Source organism: Nyctereutes procyonoides, unplaced genomic scaffold (assembly GCF_905146905.1).
Source record: "Nyctereutes procyonoides isolate TBG_1078 unplaced genomic scaffold, NYPRO_anot_genome, whole genome shotgun sequence".
NCBI classification, from domain to species: Eukaryota; Metazoa; Chordata; class Mammalia; order Carnivora; family Canidae; genus Nyctereutes; species Nyctereutes procyonoides.
Genome location: NW_026575052.1, coordinates 17,147,613 through 17,164,069, shown reverse-complemented (window position 1 = coordinate 17,164,069; position 16,457 = coordinate 17,147,613). Strand labels below are relative to the sequence as shown.

General features: G+C 56.5%; 2 protein-coding genes across 4 annotated transcripts; one reads left to right on the top strand and one right to left on the bottom strand.

Annotated features, from left to right (window-relative positions):
• Positions 1 to 366: 366 nt before the first annotated feature.
• On the top strand, positions 367 to 6,787 carry TMEM54 (transmembrane protein 54). 2 transcript variants are annotated; one of them, XM_055331503.1, is made up of 6 exons: positions 374 to 507; positions 3,351 to 3,544; positions 5,477 to 5,536; positions 5,676 to 5,864; positions 5,989 to 6,123; positions 6,503 to 6,787. In XM_055331503.1, the coding sequence occupies exons 1-6, from the start codon at positions 492 to 494 to the stop codon at positions 6,575 to 6,577; spliced, it is 669 nt and encodes a 222-aa protein (XP_055187478.1). In that variant the 5' UTR covers positions 374 to 491; the 3' UTR covers positions 6,578 to 6,787. The 2 variants fall into 2 exon arrangements, with proteins under 2 accessions (XP_055187479.1, XP_055187478.1); XM_055331504.1 differs by lacking the exon at positions 5,989 to 6,123 and having other exon boundaries at positions 367 to 507.
• A 145-nt stretch (positions 6,788 to 6,932) lies between these two features.
• Positions 6,933 to 15,882, bottom strand: HPCA (hippocalcin). 2 transcript variants are annotated; one of them, XM_055331505.1, is made up of 4 exons: positions 15,731 to 15,882; positions 12,554 to 12,952; positions 7,754 to 7,859; positions 6,933 to 7,664 (listed from the first exon to the last, which is right to left on the bottom strand). In XM_055331505.1, the coding sequence occupies exons 2-4, from the start codon at positions 12,929 to 12,931 to the stop codon at positions 7,567 to 7,569; spliced, it is 582 nt and encodes a 193-aa protein (XP_055187480.1). In that variant the 5' UTR covers positions 12,932 to 12,952; positions 15,731 to 15,882; the 3' UTR covers positions 6,933 to 7,566. The 2 variants fall into 2 exon arrangements, with proteins under 2 accessions (XP_055187480.1, XP_055187482.1); XM_055331507.1 differs by lacking the exon at positions 15,731 to 15,882 and adding an exon at positions 15,298 to 15,413.
• Between the last annotated feature and the right edge of the window lie 575 nt (positions 15,883 to 16,457).

Genomic DNA, 16,457 nt, shown 5'->3' with positions numbered 1-16,457 from the left:
CTGCCCCTCGCATCCTCTAGAAAGAAGGGGATTCTCAACCTTCACCCTGGGGCTGCCCCGTCCGGGTGCCCACGAGGTCGCGGCAGCCGCAGCCGCCAGGCACACGGTCCCCACCCCGAGTGCGGCGGCTCCCGGAGCCTCAGGGGTCATCAGCAGTGGGACCGCTGCAGGGGGGGCGGGGGGTGCAGGGGGTGCAGGGGGTGCAGGGCTGGGAGAGGCGGGCGGGGGGTGGGGCCAGGGCCGTGACTCAGCCGGGCGGGCGGGGAAGGGCTGCCCAGCCGGTCGGACCGGCCGGGATGCAAAGGAGCCGCCGGGGCCCTCCCGGGGCTGGGCCGCCCGGGGGGTGACGGGAAGGGAGGCCGGCCGGGCGCGGGCGGGACGGAGGCGCGGGCGGCGCGAGGGCTGCGGACGGGGATGCGAGCGGGGCCCCGCCGGCCGCCGCACCCGGAGCCCCGCTGAAGCGGCCGCGGGGAGCCCGCGCGGGAGCCGAGATGTGTCTGCGCCTGGGTGAGCCGCGGCGGGACGGCCCGGAGGCCCCCGCAGCCCCAGATCCCCCGGGGCCGAGCGCCGGCGCCCGAGCCCCGAGCCCCGAGCCCCGAGCCCCGGGGTCCGCGCCGCCTCCTCCCGCGCCGCGCGCCGCTCTCCGCTCTCGGCCTCAGTTTCCCCGGCGGGGAGGTGGAGGGAGGGGGTGGCGTAGCGCCGCCGCCCCTCGCCCCTACTTTCCTTTCTTACGGAGGAGAGACCCCTCCCAGGCGGGAGGAGGAGAGTCGCTGGAGAGAGCGGGAGGGAGAGAGAGGCAGGGCGGGGGGGCGGGGGGGGTTCTGAGCCGGAGGCCTTGCAAAAGGCTCCCCCTTCACCCCGCTCCACGCCGCCCACCAGGCGGGGACACAGTAGGACCCATGCGTCCTCTCCCCTCACTTCCTGGGCACGGGGATGCTGCCCTTGGGTATCAGACAGACCTGAGGACTCCCCACTCTCGAGCCAAGAGACCTTGGGAACCTCAGTTTCCTCATCTGTAAAATGGGGATGGTAGCCCCACCTCCTAGGACTACTGTGAGAAGGAAGTTCGCTCCTAAGAGTGAAGTGAGCCACATTGCTAAGTGCTCTAAGAACGGTCACTTAGAAACTAAGAGAGGGGGATCCCTGGGTGGCGCAGCGGTTTGGCGCCTGCCTTTGGCCCAGGGCACGATCCTGGAGACCCGGGTTCGAATCCCACATCGGGCTCCCGGTGCATGGAGCCTGCTTCTCCCTCTGCCTGTGTCTCTGCCTCTCTCTCTCTCTGTAACTATCATAAATTTAAAAAAAAAATTAAGAAACTAAGAGAGGCCAGGCCCTGAGACTCGGCCTGGGCACAGCGCTGCTCTGGCACAGCACCTCCTGTTTGACCAAGTCTTGGTCCTAGGACGTTGTTGTTGTTCATGAGCTCAACCCTGAGCCAGATGGTGTCTGGGCTGCCAGGTAGGTGGGTGGATGGGGTGGTGGGTCAAGTCCCTGGGAGGAAGCTTCCTGTTTGGCCCGCAATTAAGCTTCACAATGTCATTCCAGTTCCACAGTTCCTGTCAAGCTCATTATCTGCCCTCTGCTCCTAGACCTGGTCCAGCTGCAGAGGACCATGCAGGCTCCAGGGGTCTCAGAGACCCCTCGACCAGCCCCTCCCCATTTTACATATGGCAAGGTCACGCAGAAGGGCTGTGACAGTGACCCTATCCTCCCTGCTCCCTAGGAACTGCCTCTTGGCACAGGGCCCCCAAGAACATCCAACCTAGTGATTCCTTCTTTCCTTCCTTCCTTCCTTCTCTCCTTCTTTCCATCCTCTCTCTTTTTTTTAAGATTTATTCATTTATTCATGAGAGACAAGAGAGAGAGAGAGAGAGAGAGGCAGAGGGAGAAGCAGGCTCCCCTCAGGGACCCCAATGTGGGACTTGATTCTGGATCCCAGGATCATGCCCTGAGCCAAAGGCAGTTACCCAGGCGTCCTTCTCTCTCTCTCTCTCTCTCTCTCTCTCTCTCTCTCTCTCTTTTTAAGATTTTATTTATTTCTTCATGAGAGAGAGCTTGAGGCAGAGACACAGGCAGAGGGAGAAGCAGGCTCCATGCAAGGAGCTCGACATGGGACTCGATCCCGGGACTCCAGGATCATGCCCTGGCCGGAAGGCAGGCGCTAAACCGCTGAGCCACCCAGGGATCCCCCATCCCTCTCTTTCTTTTTCTTATCTCTTTTAGCTACAGGGCTCCCATAAATGAAATATGATCCAACCCTCTCTGCCACAGATGGGGAAACTGAGGTCTAAGAAGGGACTCACAGGTCCCACTGGAAAGAGCTAAACAAAGAAAGGGGTTGCTTGGTTCAGGGGCCTGGCCAGTCTCCCAGAGCTGGCTGGAATGAGGGGGCTGAGAGGGCCAAAGGGCTAGCATGGTGTGTGTCCTCGGGGGCAGAGCCAGGACCCACAGGGAACATTCCAGAGGGATATATGGAGCAGCCTGGGCTGTCCAAAGAGGAGGGTTCCTTGTTCCTGGGGTGTGCAGGTAGGGGCTGGGAAGCCACTTGGCCACTCAGAGGGAATTTGCATACAAGTCTCTGATGTTCTTTTGATTCCAGCCTCCCCCACTGGCCCTGGCCCTGTCCGGTGCCCCTGCACCAAGAGCTGGCTTTTCCCAACACCCCCAGGATATGCCCCCCACCTTCCCATCTGTGTCCTCGTGGGACCCTCCTTCTCCACTGGGAGACAAGGGTTATTCTTCCCATTTTAAAGATGAGGAAATGGATACTCAGAGACTGAGTTTCTTATCCCAAATCAGTTCAGTAATTGTGAGTTGATTATCTACTGTGTGCCTGGCTCTATACACCAAACTGAATTCTGAGCAGGACCTGATCCTTGCTCCATGTACTAGGGGATCCTGGGGCCTGGACACTGTCAAACTCGCCGTGGTACCTCAGGGCCTGGCACAGAGCAGACACTCAGTGAACATTTGTGTAATAAACTCCTGAATGAATAAGTCAGTGAATGGGGAGTTTAGTAGAAAGATCATGGATCTAGAGCTAGAGACTCAAGTTCAAGTCATCGCTCTGCCACTCGTGACCTTGAGCACTAAGGACTACTTACTCCCCTTTATTAAGCACCACCTGTGTGCTTTTCCAGCCTTAGAGTTCCAAAGACTCTCATGAAGGCATTATGAACCCCTTTTCCGAATGAGAAAACCGAGGCTCAAGACAAGTTACCAACTCCAAGTCTTCCAGAAACAGAAACAGACTTAGAGCCCACTATCCCTTACTCCTACCAGGGCCTCAGTTTTCTCCTCTGCCAGAGGATGAGCCCTACCCGTAGCCCTGACGTGGCTGTCCCCCACAGGTGGCCTGAATGTGGCTGACTTCCGAAAGGTGCTGATGAAGACAGGGCTGGTGCTGGTGGTGCTGGGCCACGTGAGCTTCATTGCAGCCGCTCTACTCCATGGCACCGTGTTGCGCTACGTGACTGCCCCGCACGATGCTGTGGCCCTGCAGTACTGCGTGGTCAACATCATCTCTGTCACTTCTGCCATCGTGGTATGGCCAGGCTGGGAGGGTGACCGGCGAGAGCGAGTGGAGGGGGCTTGAAAGGTCTTTGATGAGTCCCTACCCCGAGCCCGGGGTGGGCACGTAGAGATCCCCACGCCCTCTGCTCTGCCCCTTACCAACTGTTCATGTCTCTCAACCTCTCTGTCTGCCTCAGCTGCCTTGTCTATAACATGGGGAAGGTAACAAGTGTCCACCTCAGAGGGTCCTGGTGAGTACTAATGAGATCATCCACATCAAGTGTTTGTCCCAGTATCTAGCACACGGGTAGTGCTGACTACTGCAAGCTAGGATTATTATTACAATAAGGAAGTAGTCAAGCAGTGCTGGACGAAAGGAAGGAGCATCAGCTCAGCTTGGGAGGGTCCAGTAGTGTTCACAGAGGTGGAGGCCCCTGAGCTGGGTATTGATGGATGAGTAGGAGTTCAAAGATAGGCTGTAATTACCATAACCCAGATAGGAGGCACGCTGGGGCCAGCAGGTAGGAGGGGAAGCTGGGATGACATTCCAGATACAGAGAATGGCAGAGGCAAAGGTGTGGAGGTGGGATTAGCTAAAATCTCTTCTGGAGATGCTGAAAAAACCGACTTGTCAGGAACTCAGCACTGGCCTGGTCTATGGTAGGTGCTCGATTAATGGTGGCCATGGTTAAGACTGGATGTCAATACCTGTTTGAGGAATACATGAGTGAAGGAGCCTGGTATTCTCAAGGTCATAAAGCTCTTTCCCACCTGTTAGCAGAGGTGGTGACAGCTGTTGGACAACATCCATACCTCAAATTCTGGAGTTCCACCTCTGCCGCCTCCTGCCTGAGGGACTTATTTCTGTCTCTAAAGCCTATTCTGTCCTCTACAAAGTGAAGCTCAAACAGCCTGCTGGCCGTTGAATGAAGATCTCAGGCCTCAGCTGGCAGGAGAGCCTCAGTCAATGGGACAGGGCTGGGAGGTGCAGATGTGTGTAGTGTCCCCTGGCGTTGTTAGTGGGTTCCCTCTTCTCACCTGCCTTGCAAGGAAGTCAGGGAAAGCAGTAAGCTTCGGTTTTGGAGATCCACTGGGGATGGGCTCCGGGCCACACCCCTTCAGCTTTGCCCTCATTTTCTCAGCTAATCCTCATTGCTTCCAGCAACATGAGCCACACCGAGAGGGCGAGCCCAATGTCCTGCTGATAGAAAGAAGCCCAGCTGGATTTGAAACGACTTGTGTATGACACCAAAGCTAGTGTCCTCTCTGTGAGCTCAGCCTTCAGAGTAGGACTTAGCCCCAAGAGGCTGAGGCACTTACTTGAGTCTGCTTGGTGAATTAAAGACATTGCTGGATCCCCATCAGACAACCTGCCTCCCATGTGCCCAGCCCATAGAATTCTACTCCTAAAGTTTTCTCTTTTTCTTTTCTTTTTTTCTTTAAGTAGGCTCCATGCTAGGTGTGGAGTCTTGAACAGGGGTCTTGAACTCACATCCTTGAGATCCAGACCTGAGCTGAGCTGGAATTGAATGCTTAACCAACTGAGCCACCCAGGCACCCCTACTCCACAAAGTTTTCTGACTTGTTAAAATAACAATTTTGTTTTTAGTTCCTTGCCAGTTGAGCTACTTAGTTTCTTCCAAAATCTTTTCCACTCCAGGGAGGCTTGTCATATATACTCTGTGACATGACCCTGCAGCCCTGTGTTACACAGGGGCCTGTTTGAGATACACAACTCTGTGCAGTGGGAGTCATGGAAGGTTGAAGGCAGGGAATTACTGGGTATTAGAAACATGTCTTCAGGGCTGGACATGAGGAGTCAGTGCCTCTGTGCAGATGGAAGTAATGAGGCCAAAGCCAAGCCAGGTTGAGGGGCTGGGGCTTGAGAGGGCTAGAGTTAGCCTTAGTGGAGCCTTTGTCCAAGAGTGGGCCTGACACCCTACCCACTCTCCTTCCCCCACAGGTCATCACATCAGGCATTGCAGCCATCGTGTTGTCACGCTACCTCCCCAGTGTCCCCCTGGTAAGCGGCTCCTTCTGGGAGGGGCTGTAGGGGTAGCACAGGGGCAGTGGCCATCTCCAAGGGCCTGGTCTGCCTGGAGGGAGCGAGGCCGACTTCATGACATCCATTGACCAGTACCCATCTCTCCTTCCCCATCTAGCGCTGGACGGTGTTTAGCTCGAGTGTGGCTTGTGCCCTTCTGTCTCTGACCTGTGCTCTGGGCCTCTTGGCCTCGATCGCTGTGACGTTTGCCACCCAGGGCCGTGCACTGCTGGCTGCCTGCACTTTTGGAAGCCCCGAATTGCTAGTACTGGTGCCTGACTGTCCCTTCGACCCCACACGCATTTATGTGAGTGCTTAGGCCTTGGGATTGCAGGGAGTGCGGGGCTGGGGTAGGAGAGTGGGGGGTGCTCATCAAAGGCAGGAAGGGTTCTTGGAGACCCCCCCTCATCCTGTGCCTTGTGCCCCCACAGAGCTCCAGCCTGTGCCTCTGGGGCATTTCGCTAGTTCTCTGCGTGGCAGAGAGTGTGTTTGCTGTACGCTGTGCCCAGCTCACCCACCAGCTGCTGGAACTGAGGCCGTGGTGGGGAAAAAGCAGCCTCCACATGGTAAGGCCTGCTATCCCCTCTTTCAGCCCCTGACTCCCCATGTTTCTGGGAGCACTTGCTGGGGAGCTAGGCTGGTCTTCCCCTACTCCTCTGTATGGGGCACTTGCCGTGAGAAGTGGGGCAAAAGCTTTTCCCCCAGGACAAAAGGGAGAAGCTTGGAGGCTTAGAGAGGTCAGTTCTCCCAGCTAAGTCACACAGCTGAAACGTGGCTCCCCCAAGGGCCAGGATGAGTCTTGAGGGAGAAGCAGGAGTATTTTATATGGGAGGGAGTAGTGATGCCTCTTTGCCCCAGAGATCCTCGCAGCCCTCCCCTCCTCCCATCCCCTAGGTGTCCTGGAGGAGCAGACTCAGACCCCAGCACCCTCTTGTGCCTCTGCAGATGCAGGAGAGCCCAGAGCCTGTGGAGGGCCGCGACCTGCTGAGCTGTACCAGTTCTGAGCCGCTGACTCTCTGAGAGCTGATGTCCGGTCCAGGCCCCATGACCACTATGGCCCTACAACCAAGTCTGCACTGTGACCAGGCCAGGATTCCTGGAGCAGACCCGAGAGGCTCACTGGTCACTCAGGGACCGCACTGGGGCTTTCCACACCCTCCTTCAGCTACCCAGCCCACTGCGCTGAAATGAGACTTTATTCTGAAGTTATTAAAAAGAACAGATGCTCCACGTGGATGCATGCAGCAGGGGCGGGGACTTGGCCAGGGGGCCTGTGCTTCTTTCCCACACAGGATGCTGTGGGTGGGGCTCTGGGTGTGTCTGCCCATCCGTGGGCCTGTGTGTGTGTGTGTGTGTGTGTGTGTGTGCATGTGTGTGTCTGAGAGAGGAAAACTACACAGAAGGATCAGTGGGTCTGTGTTCATCCAAGTGCTGAAAGGCAGGTAGGGGTTCATGGGACCCACAGCTGGGAGGCTGGAACCGGGAGGTTCTCCTTTGCATCCTGGCCTCCAGGCCCAACAAAAGCAGCGGAACAGGAAGAGTTGAGGCCTTCCTGCAGGGAAGGGCTGCTCAAGGAAGCTTTTTCCTCAAACACCTCTGGAATCCTTCTCTTCTTTCCAAATGAAGACAGCCTCCTCACCTGGGCATGATTCCCCCTCCACCCTAACCGAGAGCTACTAGAGCTGGGTGGGGGCTCGGGGAGGAGCTTGAGGCTGCGGGTAGGGGCGGGGGCGGGGGGGGGCAGGAGAATGGTAAGAGAAGGCTGACCCAGCCAGAGCCTGCGTCTCAACCACGGCCTCAGGGAGCTACTGCCTCGACGGGAGGTGCTGACCGCTTGCTTGCTTGGGCATTGGAGCTACCGCGGGGTTCCCTTCTCCATAGACCCCGGAATGCAGGCCCTGGGGGAGCCCAGTCTGACCCCCAGGCTGGACAGACACAAGGGAGAGGAAGCTGAGAGCCGGGAGAGGGCCAGTGAAGGCAGGGAGGAGGGGGAACCTGGGTCCTCTCGCTCAGAACTGGGAGGCGCTGCTGGGGTCGCACTGCAGCAGACGCACGATGGACGGGTCGCTTTTGGCTCCGCGGATGAACTCCTCCAGGGACAGCTTGCCTGCGGGGCGACGGGGGCAGTGAGCGGGAGGAGGCCGCGGGAGAGCGAGGGGGTGTGGCGCCCGCCCCGCCCCGCCCCTGCCCCCTCACCGTCGTTGTTCGTGTCCATTTGGCGGAAGATCTTCTCGGTCCTCTTTTCTGGGGTCGACTCGTCCTCCGGCATCTTCATTACGGACGAAACCATCTTGTAAATGGCCTGAGGGGCGGGAGGGGGAGGCAGGGAGTGAGAGGAGCCTGCCCGAGCCCCCCACCCCTCTCCATCCCAAGCCGCCCCCAGCGACGCGGAAGATCGCAGCTCCTGGGGGAGGCGGAGAGGTGGTCGCGGAGGAGAAGCGGGAGGGCGGGGGGGGGGGGATGTTCAGGAAGGAGTGTCTGGGAAGGCTTCCCAGAAGAGGGGGCTATTGGAGTGGGCCCTGACCAAGTTCCTTTGGCGCGCCAGGCGGGAAAGGCATTGCAGGCAGAGCAGCCTGCACGTACAGAGGCCCCGCGGCGGGAAGCTCGGAGTCGGCGCAGAGAATTTGGGGTGTCTGAGTGCAGGGGGCCAGGGGAGATGCTGGAGGCTATCAGGACCCGGATAGCGAAGGGACTAGAACACCTGGCGCCGCAGGCTGCAGGCTAAGTACCGGCCAGGCGCTGCTCTTCTGGAACTTGGGGGCTCTGGGCGGCCAGCGCTCGGGGGCCTGCAGGGGGCGCTGGGCAGAGGAGGCGACGCTGGGCTGCGGGGCCTCTGTGGCCGGCAGGGGGCGCAGGGTCTCTCTAAGGGCTGAAGGCCCGAGGCAGCTGGGCTCAGAGGGGGCGGAGACGTTATGCAAATAAACTCAAAAGAGCATCTGCCGGGGGCGGGGCCGGTATGCGCTCCGTTGTGCCCAGAACTGCAGCTGCCACGTGCAGGAGCTCTGGAGGCAACCGGAAGGAGGGTAGGGTATTTGTGCTACATGTACACAGAGCACGTAAGGCTTGGCTTGTGGGATAGGCTGGGTCCCAGCGCCCCACAGCTCAAGGACTAAATCGATCACCCCAATCCTCCAGCTTTTTGTTACTGACACCTCCGCCCGGAAGCCTCCCTTCTTCCACCCCAAAAACTTCCCTTGCCTTAGATCCAGCCGCAGCCTGCGTACTAGTCTCTTCAGGCCTCTCTCCCTCAGGTCTGTCCCCTATACTGCCTCTGAAAGCTTTCCAAACACAGATCACCGCCCTGTCCACAGCCCAATGGGCCACCCCCTCGTTCCCATCACACACGCAGGCTTCCCTCCAGGCCCACCATGCACCCAGCTCCTTCTGGATGCTGCCCCACGCTCCTTCTGCTGCCTCCCACTCTTCCTTGGGACTCAACTTACATGGCACTTTTTTAGGGAGGCCTTCTCTGATCCCAGCTGGGTCAAGGCCCCCATGCTGGCCCAGAGTCTCCTGGGCTTTTCCTTTGGGGACACCTCTTTGTAAGTAATTTTGCCTTTGTAGGATTGCTCCTAGTCCCCAGCATACAGATAAAGATCATGGACACCTAGCTAGTGTCCATATCCTCAGAACTTAGCACAGCGTCTGGCATCTGGCAGGGACTCCACTGTTTAAAAGCCTTTGGCACCTCCCACTGTCCTCTCTACTGAGTCCAAACCATTCAGTCCTAGGAATTCAAGGGACTTGGTGCTCTGCTCCTTACTGACCTCTCCATTATCAGGCCTCCCCTGGTGGGTGACCCCACCACAACCAAACACTGCCATGCCTTTCAGGTTTCCCAGAATGGACAGCTTCCACTTGGAATAATACTACTAGCTACTATGTGCCAGGTACTTTACATGCATTATTTCTCGAGTTTACAACAGCCTGAAAAGCAGGTATCATGATCCCAATTTTCCAGATAAGAAACAGAGGCTTGGAAGGGAATTGATGGCAGAGACTGAATTAGGATCTGTTCCCTCCTAGCTGCTGAATAGATGCTTGTGGGTGGTGATGACCAGCCAGGACTTCGAAGGAAGGTGAACCTGCGGTGGCTTCCTGGTTCCACTAATCACTTTACTGGACAAGTCCTTTACCTCTGTGAACCTCAGTTTCTCATGTCTCCCTCATGAAGACTATCTAGAGGATTGAATGAGACAGTGTGTATAGTTGGAATAGTAGCTGGCTAGAGTAGGTGGTCAGTAAACAGCAGCTCATATTATAATCATTACTCATCCATCACATCCTCAGGTCTTCCCTGCCTTTCAGTCCCCTAGACTCTCAGATGCCACATTTAGCTCATCAGTGTGGGCTGAACACTTGTTCCCTCCCACCAGAGTGGGAGCCCTAAGAGGCCAAGATGCAGCGTTTTTTTCCCTTGCAATGTGCCCACACCTGACCGCACGGTTGGGTCTTTAGAAGGATGGGTGAGTGATTTAGAGAATGATTGCTCCCCTCATGACACCCCTCTCCTGGGCCTCCTAATTAATTGTCTGGAATTGCTGTGCACTCATTGTTTCACTTGAGCCGACTTGTAATTAATGTCACTGGGGTTTGCAGAGCTCTGACAGCACTGGCCATCTCAGGCCACCCGGCTGCCGTAAAGGAAATCAGGGCCTGGGGAGCAGAGGCCAGCCAGGAAGGGGTCCTAAGGATGTCCAAGGAATGAGGCTAGCTTGACTGATGTTGGGCTTGGTGCCTCCAATAGGGCTGATATGTATCAGTATATACCAGTGCAACCACCCTAACTGGTAAAACGTGAACATCCCTCATATTGGTTGGTATCCAGCTGCTGCCCAATCCCTGAGTGATCTGCTATCACCCCACCTGCCCCAACCCTTCCACCAGGACCCCCAGAACTTCCCACTATCCATCAACTAGAGAGTTAATGCCTGACCCATGGGAGTCACAAACATTAAGCCTTTACCCTAATGATAGGTACAGAGAGGGCACCACATTCCAAAGCAGCCCATTCTACTCTAGCTCAAGAGCAGACCCCAATGCTTAGCAAGAGAGAAGCCAAAGCAAGAATCCAGTAGGGTCTGGATGAGGTGGAGGGGGAAGCAGCAAAGCTGGGGAACCAGAGAGAAAGGATTCAGAGAGGCAAAAGGAAACAGGACAAGAGCTTGTGCAGACCTGTGCAGTGGGATTATTCAGGGCATATCCGAAGGATGCTGAAAAGGCCATTCTGGCTAGAGTAGAGAATGTGCAGAGGAGACAATACTAAGTGACGACTGCTAACATTAACCAAGTAACAAGTATATGCTGGATCCTCTGCTGGAGCCCCTATCCCACTCTCTTTACCAACAATAGCCTGGTGATGTTGGTGATAACACCCCTGGTGATAACACCCCTACTATATGGATAAAGAAACACAGGCTTAGGCAAAAAGTGAACTTGGAACTGGATAAATAGAACCAGGGACGCCTGGGTGGGTTGGCAGTTGAGCATCTGCCTTTGACTCAGGGCATGATCCCTGAGTCCCGGGATCGGGTCCCATATCGAGTTCCCTGCATGGAGCCTGCTTCTCCCTCTGCCTATGTCTCTGCCTCTCTGTGTCTCTCATGAATAAATAAATAAAATCTTTACAAAAAAAATGGAACCAGAGCCCTGATGGACTTCAATGACAGGCTGAAAGGATGGGCACTCTGGAAGGTTTCTGAGGTAGAGCTAACATGTGTTACACTTAAACTTGTACTAAGAAAGGGCATTCAGGGGATCCCTGGGTGGTGCAGCGGTTTGGCGCCTGCCTTTGGCCCAGGGCGCGATCCTGGAGACCCGGGATCAAATCCCACGTCGGGCTCCCGGTGCATGGAGCCTGCTTCTCCCTCTGCCTGTGTCTCTGCCTCTCTCTCTCTGTGTGTGACTATCATAAATAAATAAAAAATTAAAAAAAAAAAGAAAGGGCATTCAGGCAGCCCAGGTGGCTCAGCAGTTTAGTGCCGCCTTCAGCCCAGGGCAGACCCTGGGGACCCGGTTTCGAGTCCCACATAGGGCTCCCTGCATGGAGCCTGCTTCTCCCTCTGCCTGTGTCTCTGCCTCTCTCTCTCTCTTTCTGTGTCTTTCATTAATAAATAAATAAAATCTTTTAAAAAAAAAAGAATGGGCATTCATATCAGGTCCTTAAATCTCCCTGTGAGGTCAGTCTCATCATCCTCATTTTACAAATGAGAAATCTAGGAGTTGAAGCCAACTCCAGAACTGGAAGCCAGACCCCTTTCTAGGGGCAGCTCTGAGTAGTGGCCAGCTTGAACTTAACTCCACTTACATGCTGTGTGACCTTGAGCGAGTCACTTCACCTCTCTGAGCCTCATGGAGTTATTGTAAGGATATATATAAACATCTTGGTTAGTACTAGGAAATGGAGATCAAAGAAACATAACTGACCTGTACCCTGAAGAAATGTCAAGTTTTGAAAGATAAAGGCTGAGAAGCTGCTACAGATTAAAGGCAGCTAAAGAGACATGACAACAAAATGCAACGTGTGATCTGGACCTGGGTAAAAAGGGCTATAAAGAACATTCTGAGACAGTTGGCAAAATTGGAATATGGTCTGTAAGTTAGATAATAGCATTGTTTCTACATTAAATGTTCTGAGTTTGATAATCATATTATGGGTTATGTAAGAGTATGTCCCTGTTCTTAGGAAATATATCCTGATGTAGTCAGGGTTAGAGGGCCATGTTCGGAACAACAACAAAGCATTACACACATGCACACATATAATGATAAAGCAAATATGGCCAAAGTTAATTGGTGAATGTGGGTAAAGGGTATATGGGAGTTTTCTCAACTTTTCCTTAAATTGGAAATTATTTCCTAATGGTTTTTCAAATGGGTCACAAGAGTAGCACCTGCCACTACCTACCCACAAGGGCTGCTGAGAGGATAAAAAGGGATGACGGGTGCCAGCGGCTGGGCCCTGCTCCTGGCATTCTGAGGGGCCCAGGGGCCCACCTGCACAATCTCGAGCATCTCCTCGCGGCTGATGTAGCCATTGCCATCCAGGTCATACATGCTGAAGGCCCACATGAGCTTCTGCTCCAGGCGACCACGTGAGGTCACACTCAGCGCGATGATGAACTCCCGGAAGTCAATGGTGCCATCGCTGTTGGTGTCGAACGTACGGAAGACGTGCTCAGCAAATTTAGAGGCGTCGCCATAGGGGAAGAAGTTGGCGTAGATCTTCTTGAACTCGTCCACGTTGAGGATGCCCGTGGGACAGTCCTTGAGGAAGCCCTTGTACCACTCCTGAAGCTCCAGCTCCGAGAACTCCGTGTTCTCCCGCAGGTCCTGCAGCATCTCCGGCCGCAGCTTGCTGTTCTGCTTGCCCATGGCCACCAAGCCAAGTCCCACCTGGATCCCGAGGGGGTCAAGGGGCAGAGAGGAATGGTCAGACCCTCTTGGCCCCTTGACACCTCTCCAGGGAGGCCCCAGACACCAGCCACCTGACCTCTCATTTGACCCAGGGAAAGAGAGGAGCTGGCCCAAAGTCAGCATCCTGCCTCTGTGACCAGCTCCACACCATCTCCCCAGAGCTTATACTTTCCCAGGGAACAGACCAGGAGACAGAGGAAGGGAAGGGGGCTCCCATTCACTGAGGGCCTGCTCAGTGCCAGCCACTGAGCCATCACAGGTGTGTACCATTTCACCCTCACAAAGTGAAGCCTGGAGATTAGCCCCACTTTACAGATGGGAAGACAGACTCAAGGAAGTAAGGAGATCTGGTCCAGGTCACATAGCCATGGAGTGATAGGGCTGACTCCCAGAGTTGCCCAGGGAGGTGCAATAGGCCTTCTGGTCCTCCCTCCTCCCTCCTGCTCCTTCTTTGCTTCACATATGTCTGCTCACTACAAAATACACCTGCAGCCCAGGCACTGACCTGTTATCCTGTTCTCTCTTCCACACATGTGTGCCTGACAAAGGCCCAAGTAAGGTAGATGTTAACCTAGGCAACAGAACCAGACCACCTGGGTTTAAACCTCAGCTGTGCCTCTTACCAGCTAGGTGGCCTTAGACGAGTTTCTTATACTCTCTCTGCCCCATCTGTAAAGTGAGGGTAATAGTACCTACCTCATTATTATGGGGATTGAATTAGTTAATGCATGTGAAGCACTTACAGTGATGCCTGCACATATATGTGCTATGTAAGTGTTAAATAAAAATGATTTACATGGACCCAGGTGCCACAAGACTTATGCACAACAATATACAAATGAATACACACACAAATTGTGCTACACAACTCACCAAATCCACACACTGGCTCCCATGCCACTCACACACCAGCGCCCAGCCACCCATGGGTCACCATGCCTCCACACATGACAGCATTCCCTCTGCTCCACAACTCACATGTTCTGACACACGGCACCACTCACGAACAGCTCCCATACCCTATGCATCAAGACACCAGCCCACGACCCCACATGTCTCACACATGCCATCACAAGCCAACTCCCATGCCGACACCTCTCACATGGCCAGCTGCACGTGGAACCCTCAGGAACCCTTGCCATCTTTCTTTTCCCAGGGGTGCTTCTAAGTCCCAGGAGAGGGAGCCGCAACCCTTCTCAGACCTACTGGGGGCCTCTCTTCCAGGGAGAGCCCCGGCCAGCCAACCCTCCCCCAACACTTACCTTTTCATGTAGGAGGTTAGGGTGTGGATGGCTGAGGGAAGGCAAGGGAGAGGAGACAGCCAGGCAGTTCCAGGCAGGGATGTAGGGGAGCATGCAGGTGACTCCCTCCTCGCAGCCTGGCACTGGGAGTGAGACAGGATGAAGGGGTTCCTTGTGTGTGCATCTGCATGAAGCTCTGTGCACATGTAGATGAGCATGTGTGTGAGTGCTAGCGTTCATGTATGCACATATGCCCCTGGTTTCTGCATTGCCTTTGACTCCCGTGTGTTTCAGTCCATACATGTGCATGTGACTAGGTATGCATCCATCACAGTATGAGGGGGATGTGCCTGAATGGCCATTTGGGGGACTTGTGTGTGTCCTCAGCAGTGTGTCACATGCATGTTTTTGTAAGTTGATGACCCTCCTTTCTAAAGCAGCCTCTTCTGCCCCAGACTGAGGACCCAATGAACAAGTGTGTGTGTGGGGAGGGGGGGACTGAGGAAATGCGTTGGGCTGGGGCGGAGGAGTGTGTCCCTTAGTCCCCTCCTCAAGGTCCAAGGAACTGGGTCATCGGGGCGGGGGCTGAGAGATGCATTGAGCAGGAGAGATCCTCCAGTGCCCCCTCCTCCCTGCCACCCTCAGAGCTGCCCCTCCCAATCGGGAGACTTGGAAACGAGGGTGGTAGGAGATTCTGTTGTCTCCGCAAAGACTCCCTCGTCCCCCAGATGGGAAGGACCCACGGCTCGACCTGAGCAACTCACCCCGGGGATCCTCTCCAAACCTCTCCCCAGCTCTCGCCCTGAACCCACGCTTCAGAGCGCCGGGCGCGGGGCCCCTCCTGGAGGGGGCGCTCCGAGGCGACCAGAACGCGACTCCTCCCCGCTGGCCACTCGGCGGTCAGGACCCTGGAGAGCGCCGCGCTCCTTCCCCCGGGGAGCCCCCTTCCCCCCCGCGCCCTGGGCAGGAGGCTTCCCGGGACGCGCGCGAGCGGCGGGGCTGGAGAGGTTCGACGGGGCCCCCTCCCTCTGGGCTGCCCCCTCCCTGCACCCCCCGGCCGCGGCCGGAGCGGCCCCCACTCACCCAGCGACGCGGAGACACCGACTGCGCAGGGAAGGCGGCGCTGCTGCGGCGCGCGGCGGCAGAGGCGGCCGGAGGGGCGGGCGGGGGGCGGGGGGAGGGACTGCCAGGGAGACGCCCCGCGGCGTTCGCCCGGAGCCCCTCCCCTGGGGGGGTCCCCGTTCCTCCCCTTCCCCTGCAGCCCCGGAGGGGGGAGGGGGGCGGTGCGCTTGGCTCCGCCCCCGCCCCTGCCCGGGAGAGGGGAAGGGACGCCCTCACTTCCCTGGCCCCCTCGTGAGGGAGCGCCCGCCGGGGGAGGAGGACAGAGGTTTCCTTCTCCTCAGCATCTCGATCAGGTAGCCCGAATGGGGTCGGGGTGGGGGTCACTGCCCAGAGACCTCTTTCCGAACCGGGGACAACCCCGGCAGCTCCGCCCGCCTTCCTGCCCCATCCCTACCTGGGCGCGGAGCTGCACGTCGCTCCGCGGGCGGAATCCGGAGCCTGGGCGGTTGGAGAGGCACCTTCCCTGCCCCCGCGCCTCAACTCGGGAACTAATTGAGCAGGGGGCTCTTCCGCGAGGGGCAGCGCCCACTCCTCCGGTCCCGGAGGTCTTCGGGGGAGCCAGACACGCCCCCTACCCTACCACAGCCTTAGAGAGCCCCGCCCCCATCTCCTGCCCACCGCCCGGGATCTCCTACCCGGGCTCCTCTCAGAATGAATCCCACCTCCCAACATGGATCTAAATTGCTCCTCCCATACCCTTCCTCCCCCGCCTCTGGTCCTAGGTGAGGACTGGGGAGCATCTTCAGTCTGGAGGGGTTCTGAAGTGCGTAGGGACCTCACCTGTAGACAGGACAGCCCTTCTCCCGAGTCTCTGACCCCCATCACAGCTCCTCCTGCCAGGATGGAGGCTGCATCCTCCTTCCCCCAGCTTCTGCAACAATCCCCACATGAGTTTGGCTTGAGTTTTTCCTTTATTTTTAGGAGGTGGTCCTTACTGTCCCCTCTTCACAAATGAGCAACCCCTCAGAGGGGTTAAATGATTTTTTCCCCATGTCTCACAGCTGGTGAGTGGAAGGCTTGGGCTTGACTCCATATGCCCTCATCCATTCATGGCACAAATGTTCATCAGGCACTATTTCTGTGCCCAGCATTGTTCTAGGCAGTGGGGTTACAGAAGCAGG

Bases quoted from the DNA above. Each gene is read 5' to 3' on its own strand.
- HPCA (XM_055331505.1), bottom strand. From the start codon at position 12,931: ATGGGCAAGCAGAACAGCAAGCTGCGGCCGGAGATGCTGCAGGACCTG. The intron at 7,860-12,553 runs GTGGGCCCCTGG...CCCGCCCCTCAG, and splicing joins AGATGCTCGAGATTGTGCAG to GCCATTTACAAGATGGTTTC. The intron at 7,665-7,753 runs GTGAGGGGGCAG...GTCGCCCCGCAG, and splicing joins AATGGACACGAACAACGACG to GCAAGCTGTCCCTGGAGGAG.
- TMEM54 (XM_055331503.1), top strand. The intron at 5,537-5,675 runs GTAAGCGGCTCC...TTCCCCATCTAG, and splicing joins ACCTCCCCAGTGTCCCCCTG to CGCTGGACGGTGTTTAGCTC. The intron at 5,865-5,988 runs GTGAGTGCTTAG...GTGCCCCCACAG, and splicing joins TCGACCCCACACGCATTTAT to AGCTCCAGCCTGTGCCTCTG.